Raw genomic sequence first — 27,853 nt, 5'->3', positions numbered from 1 at the left:
GATTCTGCTGGGCTGGGGAAAAATCAGCATTGTGCAAGGGGTCGTTGACTGGGAGGGCAGCAGCCAGCACATCTCCTGAGTTTGGCAAGTGCAATGCTTTGTCACAGGGACAGGGATAGGGGGGTAGGTGAGTCACAAAACAAGAAATTGCCCCTCCTGATCCCAAGCACAGGTTGTACTGGGGAGTTTTAGGTATGGGGAGGAAGTCGCCATCCATCCCTGGTATCTCACAGTTTGAGTTCTTAAGAATTTAAATTCAGTAAAAATCAAGATAGGGAGGATTGTCTAATTTTAATAGGGACAAAATATCTGTTTTACCTTTGGAAGATTTGTCCACCTGAAAATTTGCCCGTTTTCCTGCGTAATAGGGGAGTTCCAGCTGCATCTGTTGATGTGATTTCTGTTTCCTGTGCCCACAAATCTCATGTCCTTCCATAAATGCCAGCTCCCTGCATTCCCCAGCTCTGGGACCCAAAATGTTCTCTACTGATCTTGTCCTGGAGTACACACTGAAAATACAGCTGGATTGCTCCTTGTTGGGATCAGCCTGTTCTGCTGTTGTGTGCAGAAGCAGTGAGTAGCAATGAGCCGTGTGGGTCGTGTAAGCATTGCTTTTCTGTGCCCACAACAAAGCAAAATCATCCAAAGGACAAGAGGAGGGACTCAGCTTGAAAAGGCTTTTTCACAAGTCTTGTTTCTCCAGCAAGAAAATCTGCAATCTTTCCTTTTGGGAAAGCAAAGTTAAAGTCCTTCTTGAGGCAGAGGTGTTAAGTAGAGTCATGACTCAGATCTGTATTTAGACACATGTTGTCAAACCTATATTAAGGTCTAAACCTTGTTTTCCCCCATTGCCCTAGTTTTCCATCCGTTTAGTAGTAGTAGTGGTGAGCTCATGGCTACATCTCAGGAGATGGCAGAGGAGAAAATAGGAGTGGAGTTTGCTGCATCATGGCTCCCCATATTTTAATTGCCCCATGTGGCAAGGTAATATTTTTGGTGTATATGCTTGTGGCAGGAGCATTGCCTACTCATTGCCCAGTGTGACTCTAAGTCCTCACAACCTGTTCCATGTTAGGGGCAAGCAAGAATTCAGCCACAACCCCTCCAAGACAAATGTTCCATCCACCCCTGGGCAATTTTGTATGTGTGCTGTGGGTCTGAAGCGTGGGTGATGGGAGAGCTGGGTCAACATGTGTGTATATAAGTTAGTAGTGTGGAAAGATGTGTTCAGGGTTGAGAGGCAATGGCAGAACCAGCTGAGCATCCTTCCTGGGCAAAGCGGAAGAAGAAAAAGCTGCAAGAGCCTCTAGTCATGTCACGTGCACTTTCTTTTACATTTATTGCTTGTAAAATAATGGCTGCCCTGATGTTTTCTGTCCTGACAGGGCACAGAGTTGAATGATGACCGCACACCTTCTGATGCCACTGTCACCACCACCTTCAACATTCTGGTCATTGACGTCAATGACAACGCGCCTGAGTTCAACAGCTCCGAGTACAGTGTGGCCATCCCAGAGCTGGCCCAGGTGGGATTTGCCCTTCCCCTCTTCATCCAGGTGCAGGACAAAGATGAGGTAAGATCTATGAGGAGGTAGCCTCTCCTATGAGGAGAGGCTGAGGGAGCTGGGTTTGTTCAGCCTGGAGAAGAGGAGGCTCAGGGGAGACCTCATCACTCTCTACAACTCCCTGAAAGGAGGTTGGAGCCGGGGGGGTTGGTCTCTTTTCCCAGGCAACTCTCAGCAAGACAAGAGGGCACAGTCTCAAGTTGTGCCAGGGGAGGTTTAGGTTGGACATTAGACAGAATTTCTTTACTGAGAGGGTGATCAAACATTGGAATGGGCTGCCCTGGGAAGCAGTGGATTCTCCATCCCTGGAGATATTTAAAAAGAGACTGGATGTGGCACTCAGTGCCATGGTCTGGTAACTGCAGCGGTGGTTCAAGGGTTGGACTTGATGATCTCTGAGGTCCCTTCCAACCCAGCCAATTCTATGATTCTATCTCCTCTGCCACCAGTGCTTCTGTCCATCCCTTGTAGGGGTGGGGTTCTGGGCTGTGCCAAGTCAGCTGTGAGGAGGGGATGTGTCATGCTGCTGACAGGGGTGCCCAGGGAGGTTGTGTCAGCCCCATCCCTGGAAGTGTTCAGGGACAGGCCAGAGGGGGTGTGGATCAGCCTGGTGTAGTGGGAGGTGTCCCTGATGATTTCAGGGAGTTGGGACTAGATGATCTTTGAGATCCTTTCCAACCCAAACCAGTCTGATTCTGTGAGAAGATGCCAGCTAGAGTGGGTCTGGAGTACTGGGGGTTGGGAGGGGGGTATACTGGGATACCAGCTCATACCAACTCGTTGCTGCAATTGAACTGGGACAGCTGGAGGCTTATTCTTCCCTTGTATTAGTGGAGCTCCTGTTTGTTACTGCTCCTTGCTGTGCAGGGTTGGCAGAGTGTTTTCAGCCTTCAATTACTCTGATTATTTGATTTGTGCAATTCACGTCTGGCTGCTTCTGTGTGCTTGTACCCTCCACCCCTGCCATACTGCTTGTTGTCTGCTTCAAACAAGTGCTGATACCTTATGGTGAACTTCCCAAAATCCCTGGGAAAGTCTCTGGCACCAGTCTCCTGCCATCCCTGTTCCTCTTCAAGCTGACGAGGAGAAGAGAGTTTATCAGAATAAATAGCATGGTCAGAGTAAATAGCATCCTAAAAACTGGAATGTTTTCCTGATGCTTCAGGTGAAGGATATGATGGCACCAAGGAATGCAAAGCAGAACGTCTCCCTCTGGCCCCCAAAATCCTGGTGGAGAGATTAAACAGGCATCTTCTCAGATGCCTTTGCTGGCCAAAAAGACGGGTTTGCCTTTCCCTGGCCCAGGATTGAGTTCACTGGGTCTCATAAAGCTACAAAAAAATCTTTTTTTTTTTTTTACATGAAGCAATTATGACACAGAACTAATAATCTACATGTGATATGATATCACCAGCTGCTAGTTGTATGTTCAGCCTGAAGAGGTGTAGATGAGCTATTAAGCAAGTAAAGAGACTGGTTTTTTTTCTTGAAAATGTCATTTGCTAATAAAGAAGACATGGACATGACAGGTGCTTAGGATAGTTTCTGAACAGAGCTGCTGTCATGCTTTCTGAGAGATGTCAGCAGATCTGTTCTTGAAGGGCATTGTAATGTTTCTGTCTGTGTCAAAAAGATGAAGGACATGTCATTATTTCTGGTTAAAAGCTTATTTTACTGGAGTTACTCCACTTCAAGAATTCACTTTTCAGACATGCTAATTTTAAAATGGGAGAATAAAAAACAATCTTGCCTTCCTGACCATGCTGGCAGAAAATAGACTCATTCCTTTGGTGTGTTTCTTCAGCTTCCTGAGATTTCCCCAAAAGAATTGGCTGAGATGTTTAGAACTGCTGAGAGGACAGGGAGTCTGAAAGAGTTTTACTGTACGTGTCTTTGGAGACCATCATATTAGCACAGATTGCCTGGACCATAGCATTATTTTCACTGCTAAGAAGCACTGGAGAGCTAATGTCTTGGAATAGCTGGAAAGAGGAAAATTATAAGCAATTGCAGTTTTGTTTGTTGTTGGGGTTTTTTCTCCTGTATTATTCTGTGATGGATCTTTCTTATTCCCCTTGAAGATGCTTGTACCTGGCTTAACCATCAAGGTAGCACTTAGGGAGGGGAAAAAAACAGGGAAAGTATCCATGAAAATGATGTATATGAGAGAAAGATGGGCCTGCATCTGCAGCCAGGCTTGTTCTAGCACTGCTTTCCAGGTGGTGTATTTATAGAAGTCTCAAGACCTCCAAACTTTCAGTAAAAACCTGACAAAAAGGGAATATACTTGCCTGACAGTTATATCTTGGCTGCTCAAAGTACCTCATGAGAGTAACAAGGCTTTTCCAGACCATCTGGATTTGAGGTAGAGGAGGTGGTGCCAAGCTCCCTGGGCTCCCTCTGGGTATGAGGGGTGGAGGGATGGATTAGCAAGGACCAAATTCTTCAGTCAGGGATGTGACTGAGGACATGGCTGACAGAACCTATTTCACCGACATGGCCGTCATGCTGGAGATGACACAATTCATTTGTGTAAGGGGCAAAGGAAGGCAAAAAGAGAATTATATATGTCTCAATAAATAAATGAGAGCATAGGGATAGAGACACATGAAATAAAACAGAGTCTTTGGAAAGATCATTTTGCTCAAGTTTTCTCTTCTACCTCCCAAACGATGTCATTAAGTCCCCTTGGCAGGTTGGTTTCTTTTTTGATCCAGCCCTGTTCTAGCCCCTGCAGCACATTTTGACACTGTTCCTTCAGCCCTCATGCTTACTGAGGTCCTGCATGGACAGAGCAGCCCATGCCTGAACCCAGTGCCATGCAGGGGTCCTGTGGGGTTGGGTGGCTTTGGAGAACCCATCTGCCATCACACCCTGGTTTTGTCTATGTAGAGAAGGAAGGAAAGGCCTTAAAACTCACTGCGTGGGCTGCTGAGGCCATTAAACAAAGTGTTTTGTAACTGGCCCACGTGACCTCTTTAAATGGTGGGGTTTTGGTCTTTCTTTTTTCTAGTGTGTTTTGCACAAACTTAGATGATTGGTTTTTGAAGGAGGTAGATTAAATGATTCAGCAAAACACTTAAAACTGTATTTATGTTGTACACAAGACTGCCCTTGAAAGCATGCTATTGAGTTTACCTTTGGGTTTAAGTGCCTTTCTGGAGCTAGGCTGGCACTGATCTCTCAGATGAGGTACCAAAGCAGGGTGTTTCCAAGGAGAAACCCATTCCTCTGAGTGTACCCTTCCAGCTGCTGTTCCTTAAACTTGGTCACAGTCTTGCTCCTAGAGGAGCTGGGTGGGTGTGAGAGGTGGGACGAGGAGCACCTCACGAGGAGCATCTCAGTAGGATGCAGCCAGGTTCAGCTGAGATGACTCCAGCCTTGGATTTGGGGTGCAGCCAAGAGGTGTTTAACCAGGTGTGGTGGTTTTTAATTTTAACATTCTTATAAAAAAATACTTGAACACAGGAGAAAACAGTGCACTCGGTTCACACAGGGTTTTGGACTTGGCATGCTATGAACCAAGAAAAAAGCATTAAGCTCTGGGCAGCCAAGCCTCTCCCCCACCAGATAGACTGCAAATTACTTGAATACCTTTCCAAAGCCATTTGAGAGCTGGTTATGAAAATCTGTTCAAGTTTCTCAGTATTTAGACTGAGCCTGTAGGCAACTGAACATCGCAGTCTTGTCATCTTGATCAAGATCTCACCTTCACGTTGCTATAGATCAGCAGGGTTTGACTGAATCTTGTGTATGAGACAAAGAATCTGGTGTATGAGAAAATTAAAGTCTTGAATTACCCACTTTTGCAGCAGGGTTTGTTTCCAGGTTGAAAATAAGTGGAGTAAGTTTGTGTTAGTTGGGAGGGCTGGATAGCTTGGACTCCGCCACTCCAAGGCTGACTGAAATGGGGGACATGGATATCCTTGATGGATCTCCTTGTATTTTACAGCCTCAATTTTACAGGTTCAACACAGGATTTTAAGCAGAAAGCAAGGGTTTGGCCATGCAGAAGAAGGAGCAGAGCATCCTTTAGGGCATCCCCCACTTGAGATTCCCAATGCTTTACTTTCCCAGGAAACCAACTGGTTTCCTCCACCTCTCCACTCAGTTTTCCTTGATGCCATTGACTGGAGAGGAAGAAAAGGGCATTGGCTGTATAAATCACAAGTATAATGTTCTGATATTTTAAAACAATTTTGAAATTATTCTCTAAAGTAAGCAAACAGAGGGAGAGAAACAGCGGAATTGAAGAAAAATTAAAAAGGAAGAGGAAGAGGAAAGGGAAAGGAAAAAGAAAAGGAAAAGGGAAATGAAAAAAAGCAAAAAAGAGGAAGAGGAAGAGAGAGAATAAAAAGGAAAAGGAAAAGAAGAAAAGGAAAGGGAAAAGAAAAAAGGAAAAGGAAAAAAAAGGAAAAGGAAAAGGAAAAAAAAAAGGAAAAGGAAAAAAAGGAAAGGAAAAAAAAGGAAAAGAAAAAGGAAAAGGAAATCCAAGCCATGGAAATACATGGGATTTGCTGCTTAAAGCCACATCAGAGCCTTGCAGAGGGATATTGTATGTGCCCGTGCATGTGCAGGTGCAATATATGAATCATCCATAGCTTATATATGCATACTACTGGTGCCAGCACTATAAATATGATATACACAGCAAGGAACTGTAAAGGAGCATTGACAGCACCGAGTATTCTCTCCCAAAAGTGCCAGCTGCCAGTCGGTCTGAATTAGATTTCACAGGGGTTTTTGCAATACATGGAATTCACGAGCAAATTACCCTTAAAGAGGGAAAATCAATCATTTGGAGCAGAGATAAGCTGAAGGCGAGGCAGCCTCAGATTGATCCCATCTGTGCAGGCGTGTGTGGAATTCAGCAGATAACCTGGGGAGAGCAGGGAAAGAGAATTCCGAGAGGTGAGAAGCAGGCAAGGACTGCCACTTGGGCCAGAAAGACAGAAGAAAAGGGCTGCTGGCATGAGAAGGAGAACAGGAAAGGCTGGGGAGCATTTTAGTCTAGGCATCCCACATCACCTGCAATGCAAGTGAGGTCCTTAGGGATGCAGGAGACAAGGACCTGTGCTCTGTGAGCCCTTGAATGGGTCAAGGATGCTGTTGTGCTTGGGTGCTGCTGGAGAAAGGGGTACAGGAGCAAGGGATGGGTGTCTGGAGTCTGAGCTAGCTGGCTGGGCAGCAGGAGAGGGGCCAGCAACTCCAGAGAGGCTATGCAGACACTCGAGTTAAATGCCTTGAAGTGGCTGGAGAGAATAACCTTCTTTTTTCCTTGTTTTTTCAAAGGAAGGATTAGGCATTATTTGTGTCTGCCTAGCTAGAACCAGGCACAAGGTACCCAAGATGTACAAAGGGGCACTAGCTGCTTTTTTAAAAAATAAACAGCCCTTTTTCTCCCTCCTTCCTCCTCCATCATTCCTGAACTCTTAGCACTTTCCTGTCTTGCAGACTTGCCAGGATGAGGGATATTAAACACTCCTCAGCTTTTTGTAGGCAATAGCCTGCACCTGGGAAGTGGCTGACAGGAAAGCTGGAGTTCAGATGGATTTTGTGCTTCAGAAAGGCAGGGCTCTCTGTCTTGGAAAGCAAGATGTAGCCAAGGTAGTGTAGAGGGAATAGAAGGCAGCCCTGTGAAGAAAACTGCAGATCCCAGGTTGCTTTTCCAAGACTTAGTTCACGTTGGGATGAAAATTATTGCAGACCACCCAGCTAGGTAGGAACCTCAGTCATTTCAGAGTGGTATGCTTGAGGAAGAGCTGTTTGCTGCCTAGGTTTATTGTTTGTTTTTTTTTTTACTTTGATGTTTTGTGTAGCCAAGGGTCAGTGATGTTAAATACTTGCTTTGGGTGGTGGAAGGCTGAATAATTTCCATGTGCACTCCTGTGAGGAAGAGGCTGGGTGGGAGAGGGAGTGATGGATGAAGGCAGTGGATTATGTTGGCTGAAAAAAAGCAGGGATAAAACTCATGATCCACCCTCAGTCACAACTGAAGAGCTGTTGTGGCTGCTCCTGGCCTCCTGAGGTGAGAAGGAGTTCTCTGATTTGCAGTGAACCGTGTAAGCATGTCTTGTGGGTTGAGGGAGCTGACTTTTGGCTATGGTTCATAGCAGGTGCATGAGCAGATCCCATGTGGTGCCTGGGACTTCAGGAGGGACACTTGTACCCACCTCCTGGCATCTCAGAGTTCCACGCCTGTGCTTCTGCCCTTTGCTGACCCATCTGTGCTGTGCCAGCCGTGCCTGGGAACAGTCTCCTCTCTGCTCCAGCCCCATGGCATTTAGAGTGGGGGATCTTGTACACATGGGACTGGAAAGTGGGTCTGTCACAAACTGTTCAAAGACGAAGCATTTTGGGTAGATCAGTCAGCAGCTGCTTTTTTGGAAGTCAGGTATCGGCATGAGGTTGATGCTGGCATTGTGGCAGCAGGGACACAACGCGGCTCCTATTACATGCTCCAAGGAACATGCAGGCAAAGAACAAAGTAATAATTATGCCCAACTGCAGCTCCAATTGTCTTTTAGCTGAATTGACATGAAATTGCCATCGGTTGTGGCACTGGCTGCAGCTGAGAGGAGGTTTGATTGCCGGGAAGGAGGCAGTGGGCAGCAGCCTCCAGCCCCTGGAAAGTGCCAGCCCCGTGTGCTGGCACAGGATGAGCCGAGCTGGGATCCGTGCAGCCACATCCCAGCTTTGTGAGAGCAGAACTTCCCTCTGGGACCTCTTTACTTTAGGGCTCAATTTGTTTTGGATGGAGGGTGCACAAGGATGGGTTTGTTATTTTAGGGCAGTTTAAGCTTTGAGGCTCATTAACTTATGCCTCAAAAGGGAGGTGAAGGAGGCAGTTTAGTTTCAGTGATGGGAACAACCTCTAGGGGTGCATAGTCTGGGGGGTAAGGAGTCAGAGGGGAGAAAATGAGCAGGTAGAACATCCCTGCATCCCGTGCTCATCCTGGGCACTGCAAGGAGAGGATGCTTGGCCCTGATTCCTCCGCCACATACGAGGACCTTTTCGAGCCTGGGCAGACAGCACTTGTTATTCCTCTTCACAAACATTTCAGATCCTTTTTTTTTTTTGCTCTGGGTGGCAGAAGTGAGTAGGGAAGGGGTGAACGTAAAATGTAAGGAGCTTCCTGTGGCTTCCTCCAGAGCAGGGCTACTAGCTGTGAGCCAGGCTGAGCCAGCTCCTTCTGCTGGGCAGCTGATAACAATGTGAATATTTAGTTTTGCTTTCAGCCATCCACAGGGGGTTTGCAGGCTCTGGGAACCAGGAGCAAGGAAAGCAGCATGGGGGCAGAAACAAAAAAATAAATAGCCGAATAAATATATAAATGACAATTCGTAGCAGCATCCCTCCCGACAGGCAGATGTATTCCCCTTCTCCAGACCTCACATGGGGAGACTGAGGCACTCGAGGAGCTGCTAATTAGGAATGGTGGGTATCTGGAGGCAGATCTCCGTCCCCAGCTGGAGAGGAATTAATCCACCCAGCTCTCTTCCCACAAATACTTGGCTTTCTTTTGATGTTTCTGTTTTTATCTCATGCCTCCAACAAACTCACTCCTCTCTGCCTTCCAAGAAAAATCCCTCGCATCTTGCCTCCACAGAGGGTGCTTTCATTTACTGCAGGAAGGGCACCAGGCTCTGGGAGAGATGTTGAGGGCTTGGCAGCAGAAATTCCTTGATGAAATTGCTTTTTGTTGCTGGTGGAAAATGGACATTTGCTATAAATGGGCATCTTGAGGATAAGGTTTGAAACAATGTCTTGAGGACTGATGCTTCCTCCTGCAATTCCCTCTATCCTCTTCTCCCTCCCTCCCTGGCTGTGTACCAGTGTCCGGGAGCGCCCCTCACTTGTGCCAGGATTAGCACATCCCAGTTTATCAGCAAAAAACCTTTTGGAAGGAGCTAAATCTGCCCTGAGATGGGTCTTCTTTGCTCCTTCTTAAGGATGCTCACTCCCCATCATCCACCAGATAAGCATTACTGGGGTCGAGGGGTGGCGGGTGCCCTCAGGGCTTGCTCGTTGGTGTTCTTTGGCTTTTCAGGAGCTTCTCAGCTTTCCCCCTGGCTGCAGGGGGAGGGGGTGCAGGGAGGAGGCCGAGCAGGGATTCCGCTCGTGTTGCCGGCTCTGGGCAGTCACGCTTAGCCAGCTTTTGCTATTAGTGCCTCTTGGTGCATTTAATTGGTCCCTTTGCCCAGGACGAGGGAGGTCATTCGGGGAAAATTGGAAATTCATCTCTGGCAGCTTCTAAACTGGCTTTTTGCATGCTCTGCTGGGCCATGCTTTGGGAAGGGGTGCTGTGCCAGGGGGCAAGGGTCTTGAAACACTGCTGTTGGTATGTTGGTGGTCCTGATGCTTTGCCAGCCAGGTTTGGGGAGAGGAGGAGTTTTCTAGTTCCTAGTTTGAGCTGCCTTACTGGAAAAAGCCCTCTGCTTGGAAGAGGCCCCTATTCTGTGCCCCCAAGAACAAGGTGATGAGATCCAAGGGCCTGATGCCCTGGGCTGTGCTTGGAGCTTGAAAGAACAGCAGGGATTTTCCCTCCAGCTGTGTGCTGTGCAGGTTTATCCCAGGGATGCCTCCCTTTCATCTGCACATGGATTTTGTACAAAGTGAGTGCACATAGCAAGAAGATTTATAGAAATCATATGCATTGTACAGCCAGCAAGTGGAATAAAACATAGCAAATAACATTTAAGGTTGGTGCCAAACCCCATGACTCTGTTAACCAAAGCCAAGCGGAGAAACGCTCCCCTGCCTCTCCAGTAATTGCATTTTTATGTGTCTGAAGGCAAAGGGCTTGTGCCCAAGCTGCTGGTGCTGGCAGGTTTGTACCCAATGTCCAGGCTTTGCAGTTGGGCCAGTGCTTCTGTCCCACACTTGTCCCCAGCTGCCTGCAGCCTCACCCCTGTAAAGGGTCTGTGCTGGTCCCTTACTCCTTTCTCACTCTTAATCTTCCTCTCTCCCTCCCCAGGGACCCAACAGCATTTTTGAGGTTTACCTGGTGGGCAACAACTCCAACCACTTCATCATCTCACCGACCTCTGTCCAGGGGAAGGCAGACATCCGTGTCCGTGTGGCAGTGCCACTGGACTTTGAGACCATTCCTCGCTACGAGTTTTCGGTAAGGCTGCACCCCAGGGACATGGTGGAGTCACCATCCCTGGAGCTGTTTCAAAGACGTGTGGATGCAGTGCTGAGGGACAGGGTTTAGTGTTGGCCTTGGCAATGCTGGATTAATGGTTGGTCTAGATGATCTTAAGCATCTTTTCCTATCAAAATTGTATGTTTTTATGGTACATCCATGTTTTTAATAGTGATCTAAGAATGACCCTTAACCAGGCTTCTCTCTTCCTCTCTTTAATACACCTGTGAAACTCCAGTGCACTGCAAAATAGTGAAAAAAAAAAAACGTAAGTGATAATAAAGGAAAAGAGGAGGTGAGGAAGAGATTTGTTCTGCACCTTCTCTTTTTTTCCAACACCCAAAAGCTCAGCTGCAAGAGCTTAAACAGAGAGTGTTGCCCCTTGCTACACTGCAGGGCTATAAAAGCTTTACAGAGCATAAAACCATGTTTTAAGTGCACCCATCAGGTACCAAAGCTCTCCTCGGCCTCCTGCCCCAGATTTGTCCTGATCTCTTCCTGAACTGGGAATTCAACACAGGCACCTTCCTGTATTGGTGGCAAAAAATGAGCAAAAGCCTTCCCACACTTGCTGCAGGCTGCGGTGGGAGGCAGGTTCTGGGTCTTCCATTTGCTGGGCAGAATCCAGGGCTGTTTGTAGTAGATGGTGCAGGGTGTTTGGCTCACCTAAGGGCTGAGCAGCTTCCAGGTGAGACAGAAGGGGATTCTTCCAATATTTTTATGAGCATCCACAATTTGGTGGTTGGTACCTGCTGGCTGATCTGGTAAGGGAGTTCTGGGATGTGGGTTTTTTTCCCATTAAAGAAAAACAGATAACTCTCCCAAGTTTCACAAAAGATGCCTCCAATCCTCCCCTTCATTTGTCTCCACCCAGCTCTTTGCAAACGAGAGTGTCCCCGACCATGTTGGTTTTGCACGGGTGAAGATCAATCTCATCAATGAGAATGACAACCGCCCCATCTTCAGCAAGTCCCTGTACAACGTCAGCCTCTTCGAGAACACCACTGTGGGCACCACTGTCCTCCAGGTCCACGTGAGTAGGAACATCCCAGCTTCCTCTGTCACATCCTTGGAGTGTGTGTGGTTCCACGGTGCCATCACCATGAGATGGGCTGAGGAGCCTGGTGAGGGACAGGTGAAGTGTGTAATGATAGGACAAGGGGTAATGGTTTTAACAGGAAGGGGGGAGATTTAAGTTTAAACATTAGGAGGAAATTATTCACTTTGAGAGTGGTGAGACACTGGCAGAGGTTTCCTGAGGAAGTTGATCCCTGGAAGTGATCAAAGCCAAGTTGGACAAGGGCTTGGAGTAACTTGGTCTACTGGGAAGTGACCCTGCCTATGGCAGGAGGGTTGCAACTTGATGATGTTTAAGATCCCTTCTAACCCAAACCAGTCTGTGATTCTATGAGATGCTGGAGGTGGGGTACAGCTCTCCTATGGGGTTTTGGAACAGATGTCTTGACCTTTTCTGGTCTCTGGGAGATGTTTGCATTGTTCCCACCACACCGGGAGCCCAAGGAGAATTCTGCACTGAAAGGTCTCATCTGCAAACAGCAACTTCTCCTGCAGATACTGTTCCCAGCAGTTGTGTACTCTCCCCTCCTCACTCTATGGGATCCACCAAGTATTTCAGTTGGGTATGTGGCTTGTGTCCCACCACATATTCACTGCCTCCCTCTTCCCTTAATATTTATGGGAAAAGATGCTCTGGTACCTTGGTCGCTTTATCAAGGAGAGTGAATCCCTCGCATTTAGCTTTCAGTGTGGGTTTCCTCACTGCCCTGTTTGGAACTATGGTCTTCTTCAAGCACACTGAGGTCAATTGAGCTGATAAAAAGATGAAAGATGGAAAAAGAGGGGAGTAACCATATTTAGCAGAGCATGGTATTAAATGGCTGGTAACAGAAGAGTGGAGCAGCAGACAGAAGTGGTAATGATAGTGGGGGGAGCACACCAAATCCCTGGGGAGAAAATAGGGTTCCTGGGGCATGAAGGTGATGTTGGTTGTTGGGCAAAACAGGAACTAGAACAAAACCCTGCACTGAGAAATGATCAAAATATAAAGCAAAGCTCCTCAGGGACAGGAAATACCAATCCCCTTGATAGGCTTTGGGTGCAGAACTTCTGCTGTCATTCGTAGTAGATGGATTTGCTTGGCTCCCTGTCTTGATGCCCTCCTGGCTCCTCCATCCCCTGGGAAGCAGCCCCCCATCTCCCACCCACACAGACATACACATCCAAGGAATAAAAGCCTTGACAAAAGGCTTGGGTGTCTGCTCCTCTGCGTAAGTGTGTTTACTCTACAAACAGATGGTGTGAAACTGTATAGAGCCCCGGAGCTGTTCCCATCTGACAGTTATTAATATTTCAAGCAGATGTTTAGCTAGTCAGGCCATCAGACTCTGAACAATGAGATTGTTACTGCTGCGGCTCCTCTTTCTCAACTTCCAGCTATGCCAGCGTTTCGGAGAGAACACAAAGTGCCAGGAGTTGAAACTCTTATGATAAATCAGAATGGATGCAATTAGTGCTGAAATCCAGATTGCCCTCCCAGCCGATCTCAAACTTTTAACCACACTCATAAAGTACCAGCTCCTCTCCTGCTGCTGCTTCTTGACTTCAAGATGTAAACTCCTGCTCACTCCCATCTGTGCTGGGCCTCTCCAAATGTCCATTCAGACAAAAAGTCTGCTTTTCTTGCTAAAAAAAAAAAAAATCATATTTTTTTCTTTTTTTGCTTCTTTTCTACTTACATGGGAGCCCTTTATGGGTATTCCTGGGATGGGTTTTGAAGAAAGCTATATCCATGAAAAGGAGTTTTCTGGCTCCTACTTTGCACAGTGTGGCAAAATGCCCCTTTGTGAAAATAAGTGCAGGATTTGTGTCATGCGTTTGGATGGGATTCCAGAGCTCTAAGGACAATGCAAGGAGTTTTATGAGATGGGGATCAAGGCAATGGGAGATGGCTGATCTGCCCAGCCCCACATCCTGGGAAGGAGGAGGAGTTCCTCCTAGCAGCCCAGAAGCCCCTAGATTGATTGTCCATCTTCCAACAAGAGCTTTCCCACTTGCCTTTCTTGGCTGTGCATGGTGAAGTTAAGGTAGTCAAGACAAAGGTGTTTCCTTCAGGAAACACCCTTCACTGCTGCACTTTTCTTGCTGTCCTCTGCTGGCCAGATGAAAATGGAAAGAAAAGAAAAAAAAAAAAAAAAAGGAACAAGCAAGCAGACTTCATTGTGGTGACAAATGGCCATTCGTCTCTGCAGCATTTCAGCTCCTAATGTCAGTGACAGCAGAGAAACATTGCCTGTTACACATATAAATCAAGTGTAAAACAACCTGAAGTGCAGGCAGCCAGCAGGGATCCTGCCTGCTTTCCGCTCTCTGCTTCTTTCCCTTTGCCCAGAGTTGTATGGGTTCAGACACCCACCCCTCTACTTTCCTGGGTAAATCTCCCTGACACAGTACAGCCTTCTCTGCCCTCTAAGATTTTGTTTGTCAGCTCTTTGTTCTTTTTTTCATTCCCTTCATCTCCCTGTCTATCCATCCATCCATCTGTTAAATTCCACCCGTGAAACATATTTATCATATAGATTCAGGTATTCATTTGCTTGCACCAGAAAATCTGGAGATGTTTTGGCTTCACAGGAATGGCTCCTGCTGTGTACAAGGAGCCTGCAATATGCCCAAAGGCAGCCTTCTCTCCTTCTCCCATGCTCCTTGCCCATGTGATAAGCCCCTCAGGCCAGAGTTTTCTTCTGTCTCTGGTTTTCTGGTGACCTGTGTGATGAACTCCTTACTCCAGGCAAAGCTTCCAAGTTGACCCATAACAAAAATCATGGCAGTCTGGAGTTCAGTGTGCTTTGCAACCTAACAGCTGAGGGAAGCAGAGGGGAGAGCAGGTTGTTGGGGGGCTCTGCAGTTGTTAGTGGCCTCTCTACATGCAAACTTCTTTTCACTTTCTCCCAGTACTGCTAGAGAGAGAGTTCTGTTGCTAGAGAGACTCAGAGGTCCCATGCACCAAGAATGGGGTGAAACTGGGAAATGTCCAGATCTAAGCCTGAATCTATGGTCTGGTTCTGCCCCAGCTAACAATAGATATTGAAATATTAGTTTATATTTTTTTTCTGAAACAACTGGCCATGAAGCCTTTTAATAACATAACAGAAAAGGTCAGAGAAAGCATTTCACACTTCTTGAACAAGCAGTAACTTCATACTTTCAAGGAACAACAGGCACCAAGAACATAAGTTGAACCCTCAATTACCTGGGGCTCTGACAGCATCAGCCAAGTGCCACCCAGGCTCCTGGGGGCTGTCAGTGGGTGCTGGTTTTCCTTACAGTTGGGACTGAGATGGAAGGCTGTGCTCTAGGAGCAAGGGTGTTGGCTTTGGCATGGGGCTCTGTGGCTAGGAAGTTCTGGGGAAGGACAGTGCTAGGGTGGATGAGTTGTTCTGCCAGTGTTAGTAGTAAACATCTTCCAAAGCAAGTCCCACCAACTGGTTTTCTCGTGGAGTAAGAGGGGCAGGAGAGAGGAGGGTCTCTCTATCCTTCTATCTCTAAGCTGAGAAGCCCAGTAGCTGGAGAAAAGGGTGAGCTGTTGAACTAGAGATGTGTCCACAGGTCTTGGACCAGATGGAGGGTAAATCCCTTGCAGAGAGGGACAAATCAATAGGCAGATGAAGGAGGGACAGATGAAAGGACGTGGTCAGACATCCACAAAACTGTGTTACAGTATCAGCACAAGCTGTGCAGGAAGCAATGTCTGGGACAAACTATGACATTCTCAGGGCAAATCCTCTCGTCAGGGAGAAGAATAATTTTGTGGGAGCAGAGGGTGAGATACAGGACAAGGGAGGAGCTGGTGGGGCCAGTCTTTTATTTCTATTTGTGTCCAGAGGGAGCAGAAGCCCTCAGTTACATGCCCCCATGCTGCTGCTGCTCTCCATTCTGCTCAAAGCTGCCCCACCACTGGCAGCAGGGAGCAGCAGCACCATCGCTTTGCAAGCCCTCAGGGACCATGTCAGCTGAGATGAGAAGTCTCACAGTCACCTGCCCAGTGGCCTAAAGAGGACTGATTCTGGCCAGGCATCAGACCTAGCTCCTCGGGTGTCTGCTCCTTCCTTTCACAGGTGAGGAGGGATTGAAAGTGTTCTCTTGGGCTCACATCCCATTAGCTGTGGTGTGGCTGGAAATACTCCATGAGGACCTCTGCTGTGACACAGGGAGGGAGGGAGGGAGAGAGGCATTGGCACTAGATGAATGCATGAAAACATGGGCTTGCTCCTGGAGTCACCAAGACCCCTGCTTCCAGGAGGGAGAGGAGCAGGAGAGAAGAGGAGTTATCCCCTAATGTCCTTGCTGTGATGTGCTGAGGCTCTCATGCCCCTGGCAACTGTTTGGAGGTTGCTGAGCTGGGAAGAACAGGGAATACGCTAGATCTGGAGGAATGGCAATGGGACCCAAGATGACTCAGTGGGAGGTAAGAATTATGGGGCAGGAGGTCTCTTTAAGCTCCTCATATCCCACAGATCTGCATGGCAAAGGCCTCCTGAAAAGCTTTGATAACCAAAATAATTTAAAGCCCAAACAAACCAAGAGTAACTTGTTTTTAACACAATGCCTTTGAGTTGCCTTCAAGGGTCTAGAGAAAAATGGTTCTTCAGAGAAGTGTGGAAAGTAATCCTAGCTCCATGATCCCTACTCTCCACTTTATTTGCCCCAGGCTGTCTCCAGTGTGCAGGTTGTCATCAGTGGCCACAGGCAAGAAGTAGGAGCAAGCTGGGATGCAGAAGGGAGGAACAGAGGGGTTTCAAGCCCCCTACAAGCATCCCTTAATCTCTGTGGTTCCTGAAGCTCTCCTGCCAGCTCTTCCTTACTCAGACCAGGTCATATTCAGGCATCTCTCAGGTCAGCCACTTTTAAAATAACACGGATGGGGTGAGATTTCTCCCAAATCCTTGCTGAGTTAGTGACCACCTTGTATCTGGGACTTTATCCTCCCATGTCCTTGTGAGGTGACACTCTTTGCCTTGCCTTGGTGTTCTCCTTACCCAGAAACACTTCTGCACTGGGATGGTGCTGGGTTTTTTTCCCATGGCAAACAACCTCTAGAAGTCTGAAGGGGCTGCAGAGACTTTGCAGAGTTTTAAAATATCATCATTCCCCCCCCTCCCATCCCCACCACCCCAGACATTTTAGGGCAAGGCTGCCAGTGTGCTTTCCTAAGTTATCTTTTGCAGACCCTCAGGAATAGTCTGAGCACCTCCAGCAGACCTCAGCCTATAAACTGTTGTGCCTAGTTCCACCAACAGGCATCAATTTTGGGGTGGAAATAATTTTCTGTAGCTTGTGGTATGTAGCAAGGAGAGTAAAATAAGTACTGTGGTCCCTCAGGTCTTGGTAGCCTGAACCTGTAAGGTAGGCTTGAGCTTTAGAAAATTCTGCTTTCCCTTTTTTTTTTTTTTTTTTTTTTTTTTATGACTTTCAACCTATAATTTTCAGATAGTTATTGAGAGGGGGAAGAGAAATCCCCACTGTCTTTTCTGTAGGATGGTTCAACCTATGTATTATTTTATTTTACTATTTAGATACATATATATTCTTTTTGTATGGATATTCTAGCTCAAATTCCTGTGTAGTCCCTTTCTGATCTTCATTCCCAACACATCCATTCACCTGGAGTCTCGTCTTCCCCCTCTCTGCCACCGCACTTCCTCAGGAGAAGCCTTGTTAGTAAGAGCCTAATGAAGTAAATGCACTAATTAACCTTCCATTACTCTCCTCATTAAGGCAACCTTTAATTTGGTTGGCAAACTTTCTCTCCTTTACTACCCAGCTGTCAGTTTGCTTCTTGCTTCTTCGATCTCTTTGGCTTCACATCGGGGATGGGAAAAATCGATCCTGGCCTGATTTTCTTTTCCCTCCTTTCCAGCCAGCTGTGAACACCACTCAACAGGAAAGTAATAATGGAGTTTGCCCACTCTGGGAAGGAGAATTGCAGACATCAATAAGCACCTATTTAAAATGCAGATCGCCTCAATCAGCCCTCAGTTTGCTGCTGGTAGGAGTTTGGCAGGGGAATGGGACTGCTCCTGCATCCTGACCCAGAGCTTTGCAGTGGTCCTGGGGTGGCTTTGTGGGCTGCATTCCTCTGGGTTTGTCCCTTTCCAAGTGAATATGGTTGATGCAGTTGGGATGCAGCAGTTGTAGGGGCTGAGAGGAGGAGCTGGCTGCAGCTTTGAGCTGATGGTGGGTGAAATGATGTGCTAAGGGATTCACTGGGTTTCTTGCTCATGTGGTGATGGTGACTGTGTGGGTCAGCCTTGAGGAAAAGGCTACATTGCTCCAGATTTTATGGATGTTGCATCATGTAAGGAACATAGCTGGAGCAGGACATGAGGTGAGGAAGAAGCTCACAAATCAGTGAATGTATGAAAAGGCTTTCAGGGATGAGCATATTCTTGACTTATGTGGGAATCACCCCTTGTCCATCTGTTACTCCTGGTGCATTTGTCCAGCACTAGGATTTGAGGGTGGGGCAGTCCATCATCTCATGGGGCATCTAGGACAGCATTTCCTCATGCTGTGATGGGGGTAGCACAGGACTTCTTAACTTTTTCTAGTTGACTGACATTGTAAATTTTGCTTGGGGAGGTTGAAGGGCCCTGTATAACTTGCTTGTTTGTGTTCTACTCGTCAGGGAGTCACCTCCTGCATCATAGAATTCATAGGGTTGGAAGGGACCTCTAAGGATCATCTAGTCCAACCACCCTGCAGTAAGCAGGGACATCTTTAACTAGATCAGGTTGCTCAGAGCCCTGCCAAGCCTGACCTTGAATGTCTCCAAAGATGAGACCTCCACCACCTCTTCAGGCAACCTGTTCCAGTGTTTCGTTGCTCTCATATTAAAAAACTTCTTCCTAATATCCAATCTAAATCTACTGTGCTCCAGCTTAAGACCATTGCCCCTTATCTTGTCACTACATGTCCTCCTAAACAATCCCTTTATAGATTTCCTGTAGGTCCTCTTCAGGTACTGGGAGGTGCTCTAAAATTTTCATGGAGTCTTGTCCTCTCCAGGTTAAACATTCCTAATTCTCTCAGCCTGTCTTCATAGGGGAGGTACTCCAGCCCTCTGATCTTTTTGTGTCCCTCCTCTGGACATGCTCCAACAGGTCCAGTTCCTTCTTGTGTTGAGGGCTCCAGAGCTGGATGTAGTACTCCAGGTTGGGTCTCATCAGAGCAGAGCAAAGTGGCAGAATCACCTCTCTCAATCTGCTGGCCACACTTTGATGCAGCCCAGGATGCAGTTGGTGCTCTGGGCTGGGAGCGTGAGTTGTTGGTTTGTGTCCAGCTTTTCATGATCAGTACCCCCAGGTCCCTTTCTGCAGGGCTGCTCTCTATCACATCATTCCCCAACCTGTGCTGATAATGGGGTTTGCCTCTGTCCAGGTGCATGACCTTGCATTTGGCCCTGTTGGACCTCATGAAGTTCACATGAGTCCACTTCTCCATTTTGTCCAGGTCCCTCTGGATGACATCCCATCCCTCTGGCATGTTGACTACAGCAGTCAGCTTAAGTGTCATCAGCAAACCTGCTAAGGGTGCACTTGATCCCTATGTCTATGTCATTGATTAATCAGGAGTAGCTTACACCTCCTCTGCTTGCTCTCGTGGGTTTGGGGATCCCAGGATAGTCAAACATAGAAGAGATCAGTCTCCATCCTTTCTTTCTGCTTAAAGTGAATGGAAAATGTATTAAAAAGCCCTGGCTGGAGAGGGTGAACACCAGGGAAGTGGTAATGGGGGGTGCCAGCCAAACATGGGTGTTGCAGAAGATGGGTTTAGGAGGAGGGGTCCCAGGTGCAGGCTGGGAGAAGGTGGGATGTGGTCCTGGTTTGGGGCAGCAGTAACAGACTCTGCATCCCTGCTGAGAAGGCATTGGCCTTAAGGGGTTTTTACTGGGGCCAGGTGAGAGCCAGGGCAAGGCTCACCCTTGAAAAGGAGGCAGCAGAGGGAGGGCTAATTTCTTGTGTTCTTCAAGCCTGGACTTCGTTCCTCCTCTGGCCCATGACAAAACTTGCCCTCTCCCTTAGCATCTTAATTGATCTTGTTGTTCTCAATCCCCCCCCAAGTGCTCTGACTCCAGCTGTGCTTAAACAGAACAAAATCTCTTCCAATTTCCCCACCGCTTAAAAGAAAATTGAATCCTTTATCTGTAAGAGGACAGGAAAACTGCAAATACATGAAACAGTAAATAGTTAAATAATCCGAGCAGACGAATCCAAATTGCCTGGAAATTTAAACAGGAATGGCTTGCCTTTTTCCTTCATGCTTCTCTTTTAAGAAAAAAAAATAGAAATGCTTGCACTCCTTGTTCCTCTTAAATATTCTTATCAATCCAGCTCTGTAAATAAAAGGAAGGGGAAGAGGGAGTTACCAGGTAGCAGCTTGATTGACAGACCTGAAGCCCTTGTCTTCCTGTCAGGGTCCAGTGCTCTTTGGCTGTGTTTATCTCTTTAATCTAAATATCCATCCGTAAGACCAAAATGGGGAGGAATAGGAATCATGACAGCCTGAGAGCTGAGGAGGGAGATGCTTATTGCAGCTTCTACAGCTGCTCCCTGTCCTGATGGAGCTGTCAGGATAAATGGAGGTAGGAAAAACAAAAGAAAATCACAGGCCTCCCCCTGCTCACCCCAAACAAAATGCTGATCTGTGACATCTGAAAGAAAAATATGGAACAAAGACAGAAGAGCTCCTCTCCTAGCTGCACCCTGCAAAGCACAAGCTGGGCAGCAGGATTTCCCCACCACTTTCCCAGTGTTCTGAGGAGGAGATGGGGCTGGGCAATTTTCCAGCTCTTGGGGAGCAAGGATTATTCTCCTGGAGTTCAGCTTTACCTTCTGTACCACAGTTTTCTTTAAGTGGAACAAGGATTGTCCCTGTTGCTCTCAGGAAATTCCTCTGCTTGGCAGGGATGTGTCTGGGGCTTTACTACCCCTTGTTGAAAGACTAAACCACCTGCTTTCTGCCTGGGTTTGCTTTGCACTCAGAGCAGCCACTGGCTGTGTCTAGTTCCGGAGTGAATTATCTTCATAAATAGAACAGAAAGGTTGGGCTTTGCCATTCCTTTTCCCCAGGCTGGGATTTAACATGTTCATGTCTATTTCCAGGTGAGGACTGGTTCAGCTCTTCAGTCCTCTTTTGTTCGCATCCCCCCTTTCCTTACTGCATCCTAGATGATGCTTATCACCATGTTGAAATGGAGTTACAGATGGTGGGAGGCATGACTGGCTTCCAGGAGTTCTTGTGAATACTCCAGAGACCATTGGGGATTTATATTTCCTCCATCGGACTTTGACCTTAATTTTTGCCATTTTGCTGGGCTGTAAAATTCATTAGAGACCCAACAGTAAAGTGACTGAGATGTCAAGCCAGGCAATTGTGCAGTTATTTAATCTATCAGATGTGCTGCTTGCCATTTAGGTGGACAACAGGAGAATATGAAATCAATATGGTTCATTAGAGGATAAATTTGCACCCAGCTCCAGCCAAAACTGGCAAGTAAATGGTCTTGGTGTCACCTTGCATGGTGCAAACCCAGGCTGGAGATGCTTGCCTCTCTTGCTGGAGGGCTCACATTTTAAACCTCACACTCCAGCCATTGCAACAACCCAGCTACAGCAAATTACTCCCCACTAAATCAAGGCTGCCCAGGCAAGCGTTAACCTGGCTTGCAAGGTCCTGACACTGTTCTAAAACACAATCAAGGAAGCTGTTGTTTTCTCTGCTGGTTGGCAGAAGAGGTGGGGAAAAGCTCTGCAATTCCCAGGGGGGTTGATTGGCTTTTTGTGGGTATTTTTCCCTCCTTCCTCAACCAGGTTCAGGGGTTGTTAGTGGCGACCAAGCTCCCAGCTCAGTGCAGCCCCCGTGGTCCAGAGCTGCTGGGGGAGGTGGTGGCCCTGCTCCTGCCTCCCTCTTTCTCAGCTCATCACACCACTCACGCCTGATTGCTGCCTCCCACCTGGCAGCTGCTCTCAAAAGGTCTGGAAAAGAACGTGGTCAGGGCAGGTGATGCTGGCAAAAAAGGCTGTTTCCCATTTGGGAAGGGCAAAAAGGCTTTTAGTAGGATTTTCCAGTGGTTTTCATGATTTGGTTTTACAACCTGGTGATTACTCTGGAAGCTCTTTGGCCTTTGTGTTTCTTTTTCAATCCCAGTCCAGATGGATAACAGAGGTTAGGTGTTATTCCTCTGGGACTTGAGAGATGCAATGGGCTGTATTTAAGAAGAGACATTGAATTGCATGAAAGCTTAGGTGTCCTCAGAATTTGGAATGATGACAGGGCACCTTGGGTTGCTCGTATCATAGTCGGAGCAGTCCCTGGTTGCCCAGTCATCCCCAAAGGCCAACTACATCTGCCTCATTTTCCTAGAAAACAAAGGAAAAAAGCAGAAAGCAGCTGGGAATCCTTCTTCAATGTGCTTTTTCCCATGGCCTGTGGCCCAAGGGCCAGGAATCTTGCTGGAGCAGGGCCAGAGGTGCAGGCAGTGGTGAGATTCACGCCTGGTTACTTTGGTACCCTATGACAGCTCTTTGATGTTGGGTAATTGTGTTTCTGCTAGGACTCTTTTAAGCAGAGCTTCTGGCTAAAACAATTTTCTCCCCATCAAATTTTATTTCCTAGTTTTTACATGTGAGGTAAAGGAGGGAAAACAAAGAGGGCGAACAAGAACAAACCAAGCTGGAATGTGCTCTGGCAGCCCCACGCAGATGGAAAGCGGGAAGGATTTGTCTCTCTTGGTGCCATTAGAGCTATCTTCAGGCAGACAGGCAAGATCATCCACACAGCAACAAATCATTCTTCTGATGCACTTTGCACAGACTTTAGCACACCAACCCCCCCTGTATTTGACCCTGGTGAGGCTGCACCTCAAATCCTGGAGTCAGTTCTTGTCACCTCACTACAAGAAGAACACTGAGGGGCTGGACCGTGTCTAGAGAAGGGCAACAGAGCCTGGAAAGGGTCTGGAGCACAAGTGTTACAAGGAGTTGCTGTGGGAGCTGGAGTTGTTCAGCCTGGAGTGAAGGAGTCTGAGGGGAGACCTTCTCACTATGTACAGCTCCCTGAAAGGAGGTTGGTGTAAGCAGGGTCAGTGTCTTTTTCCAGGTAAAAGGTGATAGAACAAGAGAAAATGGCTTCAAATTGTGTTAGGAGAGGTTTAAATTGGATATTAGAAACAATTTCTTCATGGTAATGGTTGTCAGTCCCTGGCACAGGTTGTGGTGGGCAGGGCATTGGTGGAGTCACCATCCCGGGAGATGTTTGAAAGATGTGTAGATGTGGTGCTGAGGGACAAGGCTCATGTCAGTGCTGGGTTAAAGGTTGGACTCAATGATCTTAAAGGCCCTTTTCAAATAGAACAGTTCTCTGATTCTGTGATTCTACTCATCCCTGCCCACTGGAGTTGGGGGCAGGGCTGCAGTTCTGGGGGCTGAGTGGGGGATCAGCACTGCTTCAACAGGCTTTTCTTGGCTCTTTAAGTTCTTTCCCACTTCTCCTGCCGTGCTCCCTGAAGCTGCTGTGAGTAGAGTGAGTAGAGTTAATCTCGGGCACTTTAAGGAGTCATTTGAGTGGGGCTCAGTGGATGATGAATGTCGAAACCATTACCGTTGATGCTCCATGGAGCTGTTTAAAACAGAATTCTCCCATGTAAATTTCTGCTCCATCAATCCTGATGACATGTCAAACATTGCTATTGTTTCCCGAACAAATTGGACTACATGCCCTCTCCTGCACATTTGCCCAGGAGAGCAGAACTGTTTGCTGGCTCCTCGCTTTTCTCACCCATAAGCCAGTGAGGAAGGATGGAGGAGATGGCCCTTCGTGTGGGATAAAAGGGAGGGGTGTCCAAAATATTTGTGCCTGGGGATGGAGATGGATGGGAATTGGACCCATGGGTATTTTTGTTCTCCTGTGACACAGGGTAATCACGCCATGCTGCAGCTTGGTAATTTCAACCTTTGGGTTATCCAGGCTTCCTCTTCCCATCACTCTGTGGAGTTTAGCTGCACAAATGTGGGGTTTTTTTTTTTAGAAATGGGCTCTGCCGGTGACAGCTCATAAAAGTACAGATGCAGACCTGCATTTTCAGCCTGCCCTCTTGCAGGCTCCAGTAGGCAAATCCTGCTTTAATATTCCAGGCAGGAGAAGAGCAGCCATAAAAATCATTTGACTGTTTCTCCAGGTGGAACCCCAGGAAACTTCCAGCCAGATGCTTTTCCTCCCCTGGCTGCAGGGAGGGATGCGTGCGTGCTCCAGGGGGTGACCAGTCTCAGGAAAACAGCTGGCACCCAGGGATGGCAAAAGAGCAGACAAAGCCATCAGCTGGGTGGGATTTGGGATTTTCTGCATGTGAGTTGTGTGTGCACCTTAGGGATTGCTTTGCAAAGGGGATGTGAGTTGCCTCCCTGAGGGGCCTGCGTATGTGAACATCTTTTTTACCCTGAGAGGGAAAAAGTTTGAGAATGCAGAAATGAGCCTAGCTCCAAAATGAAGCATGCTCAGCAGGCAGGCTTTGCTTTCTGCATATTCCCTGCCATGCTCGAGTAACCTGCAGCGTTACCCAGTGTTATGCCTATGATGTTCAGTCACCAGGAAAGCCATCAAGCAGGCAGCACCTTCCACCTCCCGGGGGGTACATCAGAGTAATTAATGAGCTGGGCTGCTGAAGTGGTGAATAGGGCAGAGTTTCAGCTCCTCCTCAGCCCATCACTTTTCTATCCTAGGAGTTTTGGCTGACCCCAGCTTGCTGTCCTGGCTCAGGTCTCTGCTAACCTTCCTTTAACCTTCATCTTTTCATATATATATATATATATATATATATATATATAGGGTATTTTCCCCTTGGCAAAAGAAAATTCCGCTTTCCCCACATTGTCTGTAACTGCAATAAGCACTCACAAGTGCAATCATATAGGGCCAAATGAAGGAAATTAATTTTGCCTGTGTGTTGTGGCATTGTAAATCATTATCTCAGCACCAGCTTCCTATGGAAAATGCCTTTGTGTGCTCCACTCTCCCACCAGCCTCCTCGGGATTAGTGGGACCAAGGGGTTCAGAGAGGAAAATTCCTGGCTGGGAGTTTGAGCACCAGGTGATGCTGAGGGTGCTCAGAGGCTTCTGGGGAGAGGACCCAGGGCCCTTTTTGGCCATACTTTGGGGCTTTGGCACCATGATTTCCAACCACCTGAGCTGGTGATACATGTTAGGATGGAGGACTAATACCTAGATTAAATTGCTGAGGGAAGTCAGGGTAGACAGATGGAAGATTAACCCAACCTCCACCCCAAGGGTTTCCATTCAGGAAAGTAGGCTGGGATGGGGCATCTTCATAGATGTCCTCCCTGGTGTCCTCTAAGGAGCAAGATGAACTCTAGAGGACTTGGCATTCTAGAAGCAGAATCCACTCGCTCAACAGGCATCTCTCTGGGTAGATTTTGTCAGGTTTGTTCCATTTTGCTGTGAATGCACTTGCAAAAGTAAATGCACATGAAAATTAAATCTCATTTTAGCAGTGGAGAGAAAATGGGATCAGAAAGGTTGACCCCACCAGCACACCCAGCCTAAAGCAGCAGGAATTCACCACCCAAGCTGGGAAATCATTTGGGGGGCAGGGGGGGGTTGGGAGAAGGAGGAATGAATTAGTTCAGGCTATTTTTCACACCTTTGCCCCTCTGCCACCCCATGCAGTGGCAGGGGAGCAACACACGGGGGTAAAGCTATTTGATGTTCTCAAGCTCCTTCTTTGCTGTCAAGGGTAATCAAGGCCATCGATAAATCAGGAAGGTTTCAGGAACAAGTTGTGTTCCACACCAGTCCTAAAATACAGCCCTTAGCTGGTTTCTGGACATAAAATGTGTCTTTGACCCTACTATTTCACAGACCTATTGGAGTCTAAGTAATCCAGACTGGACTCAAGTTAGAAAATATACTGGGGGAGAAAAAGGATATTATGGGGCTTGTATTCCACATCCCTCTCCTAAAAGTAAGTTTTCTCTCCTTTTTCCTGCTGCCACTGATGCGTATTTTACATATTCATTAGAGAAAATATTGATAAATGCATAAATCTTACCTTGCTGATAAACTGAGTTTCACACATGGTCCCCAGGAGGTGCTGGTTACTTAGCCATGACCAGCCAACTCCAGCCCCAAGGAGGTCTGTCCAGTGGGAGCTGCTCATGGAAAGGAAGGTCTAAGTCCCTTTCCTTGCTTTTCATACAATCACAACCTAGTTTGAGTTGGAAGAAATCAAACATCATGTAGTTTCCACCACCCTGTATGGTCAGGGACAACTCCCATCAGACCAGGTTGCTCCAACCCTCATTCAGCCTGGCCCTGAACACTTCCAGGGAGAGGGGATCAGTATTTTACTGGTCTTTTTTTTTTTTGCAGCCTGAGGAAGGTTTGAAGCAGAAGAGCTTATTTGTCTCCCCAGAGCCCCAGGCATGCTTCCAGCCCTAAAGAGAAATGAATGCAAGGTCCTGGGTCCTGGGCTTCACATGGGTGGATGGCCCACAAGAATTGTCCATGGAAACTTTTTCTTCTTATGCATTTCCCAGGTCCATTTAGTGTGTTGGGGAAAGTAAGGAGGCATAAAATTTCCCTTGTCAAAATTTTTGGGAATGGTGCTGAGAGCTGTTGACAGAGAGGTGTGATCTAAAGCAAACTGAGAGGATAGCCAGGGCTAGCACAGACCCTGCATTTCTCCGGTGAGGAGTGGTAGCAAACAGGGATGTCATGGATTCACCATGTGTGTAATGCAACATTCTAAACTTCATTTATTAATTAACTCTTTTTTTTTTTTTTTCAGGCAACTGACAATGATGTGGGCACATATGGGAAAGTCAGTTATTTTTTCAGTGATGACCCTGACCAGTAAGTGTGATGGAACCATCAGCATGACTTTGGTTCTTTATAATCTTCTTCTAACCTCATTAAGAAGACAGTTAAGAGCATTCTTTACGTGTGGAAAACCCACTGTGCTGTCTCCCAAAGGGGTGAGTGAACTACAGCACACACCTGATGCTCAGCACATGCAACCACTTTGCTGGATCAGGAACCAGCATTGCCTGGGACCCACAAATGCCTTTGCCAGTGAGTTGTTGATGCTGGAACATTACACGCAGCCTACTTGTGGTGGGCAGCTGGGAGAGGCACATGGGCTCAGAGGGATTTGGAGGGATGGGAGGCTCTTGGAGATACCATGAGCTTTTTTCACCACTGTGCTAGCTATCAGGCTGCTGCCACCCTATCTCTTCATCTCCAGCCTGTGGTCACCGGGGTCTTTACACCTCCTCTTCTTCTGTCCCCTCAGTTTCTCCCTGGACAAGGATACGGGTGTTGTCCTCCTGACAGCTCGGTTGGACTTTGAGACCACACAGCGCTACACCCTGACTGTCATCGCCCGGGACGGCGGTGGGGAGGAGACAACAGGACGCATCCGCATCAACGTCCTGGATGTCAATGACAATGTCCCCACTTTCCAGAAGGAGGCATACCTGGGGGCCCTGAGGGAGAACGAGCCCTCTGTCACCCAGGTGGTCCGGCTCCGGGTGAGGGACCAGAGCAACTCCTCTCCTTGGAACCTGAACGGTGGGAAGATGGGTGCTGGGTGCTGCTTAGGTCCCCGTCCACCCTTGCTGCCATCTCTCCTAAGAAAATGCTTTGTGCTTTGCTGCAAAGTGCAATCCAGGGGCAGTGCCATAGCCATAGGCTGCCTCTCTCCTCCTCTCCTGTTGGTGCTCATACAGCATCCCCAGGACCTGGGGCTTCTCCCAGGGCACAGGCACTGCCTCTGTCTCTCCTTGCTCTGCTCAATAGAGTCAGAACTCACCAGGAGGAAGGGTGCTCTGTGTTGTTGTTGGAGCTGTTAACTTCTGCCATGGAGGGAAGGCAGGTAGAGAAGACCATTTGCTCCTTCAGGACAAGAACAAGTTTTGCCACATTACAAAAGCATGACTTCCCCTCCATGGGGACAAACTCGATAAGTGCTGTGGGGAAGCCAGAGATGGGGACCCAGCAAATCCTCCTGGGAGGTGGGATGAGGGAAGAGACTGGTTTACAAACCCC

General features: G+C 47.6%; 1 protein-coding gene across 1 annotated transcript in view; it reads left to right on the top strand.

The window, feature by feature from the left end:
- CDH23 (cadherin related 23) overlaps positions 1-27,853 on the top strand; it is a 195,255-nt gene that overhangs the window by 109,068 nt on the left and 58,334 nt on the right. The window contains exons 11-15 of the mRNA XM_030453320.1: positions 1,386-1,574; positions 10,544-10,693; positions 11,589-11,747; positions 26,595-26,659; positions 27,099-27,336. Coding sequence (XP_030309180.1) covers positions 1,386-1,574; positions 10,544-10,693; positions 11,589-11,747; positions 26,595-26,659; positions 27,099-27,336 — 801 coding nt within the window. The remainder of the gene's footprint in view (positions 1-1,385; positions 1,575-10,543; positions 10,694-11,588; positions 11,748-26,594; positions 26,660-27,098; positions 27,337-27,853) is intronic.

This window comes from Calypte anna, chromosome 6 (assembly GCF_003957555.1).
Source record: "Calypte anna isolate BGI_N300 chromosome 6, bCalAnn1_v1.p, whole genome shotgun sequence".
NCBI lineage: Eukaryota > Metazoa > Chordata > Aves > Apodiformes > Trochilidae > Calypte > Calypte anna.
The sequence above is the reverse complement of the archived record's forward strand: the minus strand, read 5'-3'. Positions and strand labels throughout refer to the sequence as shown.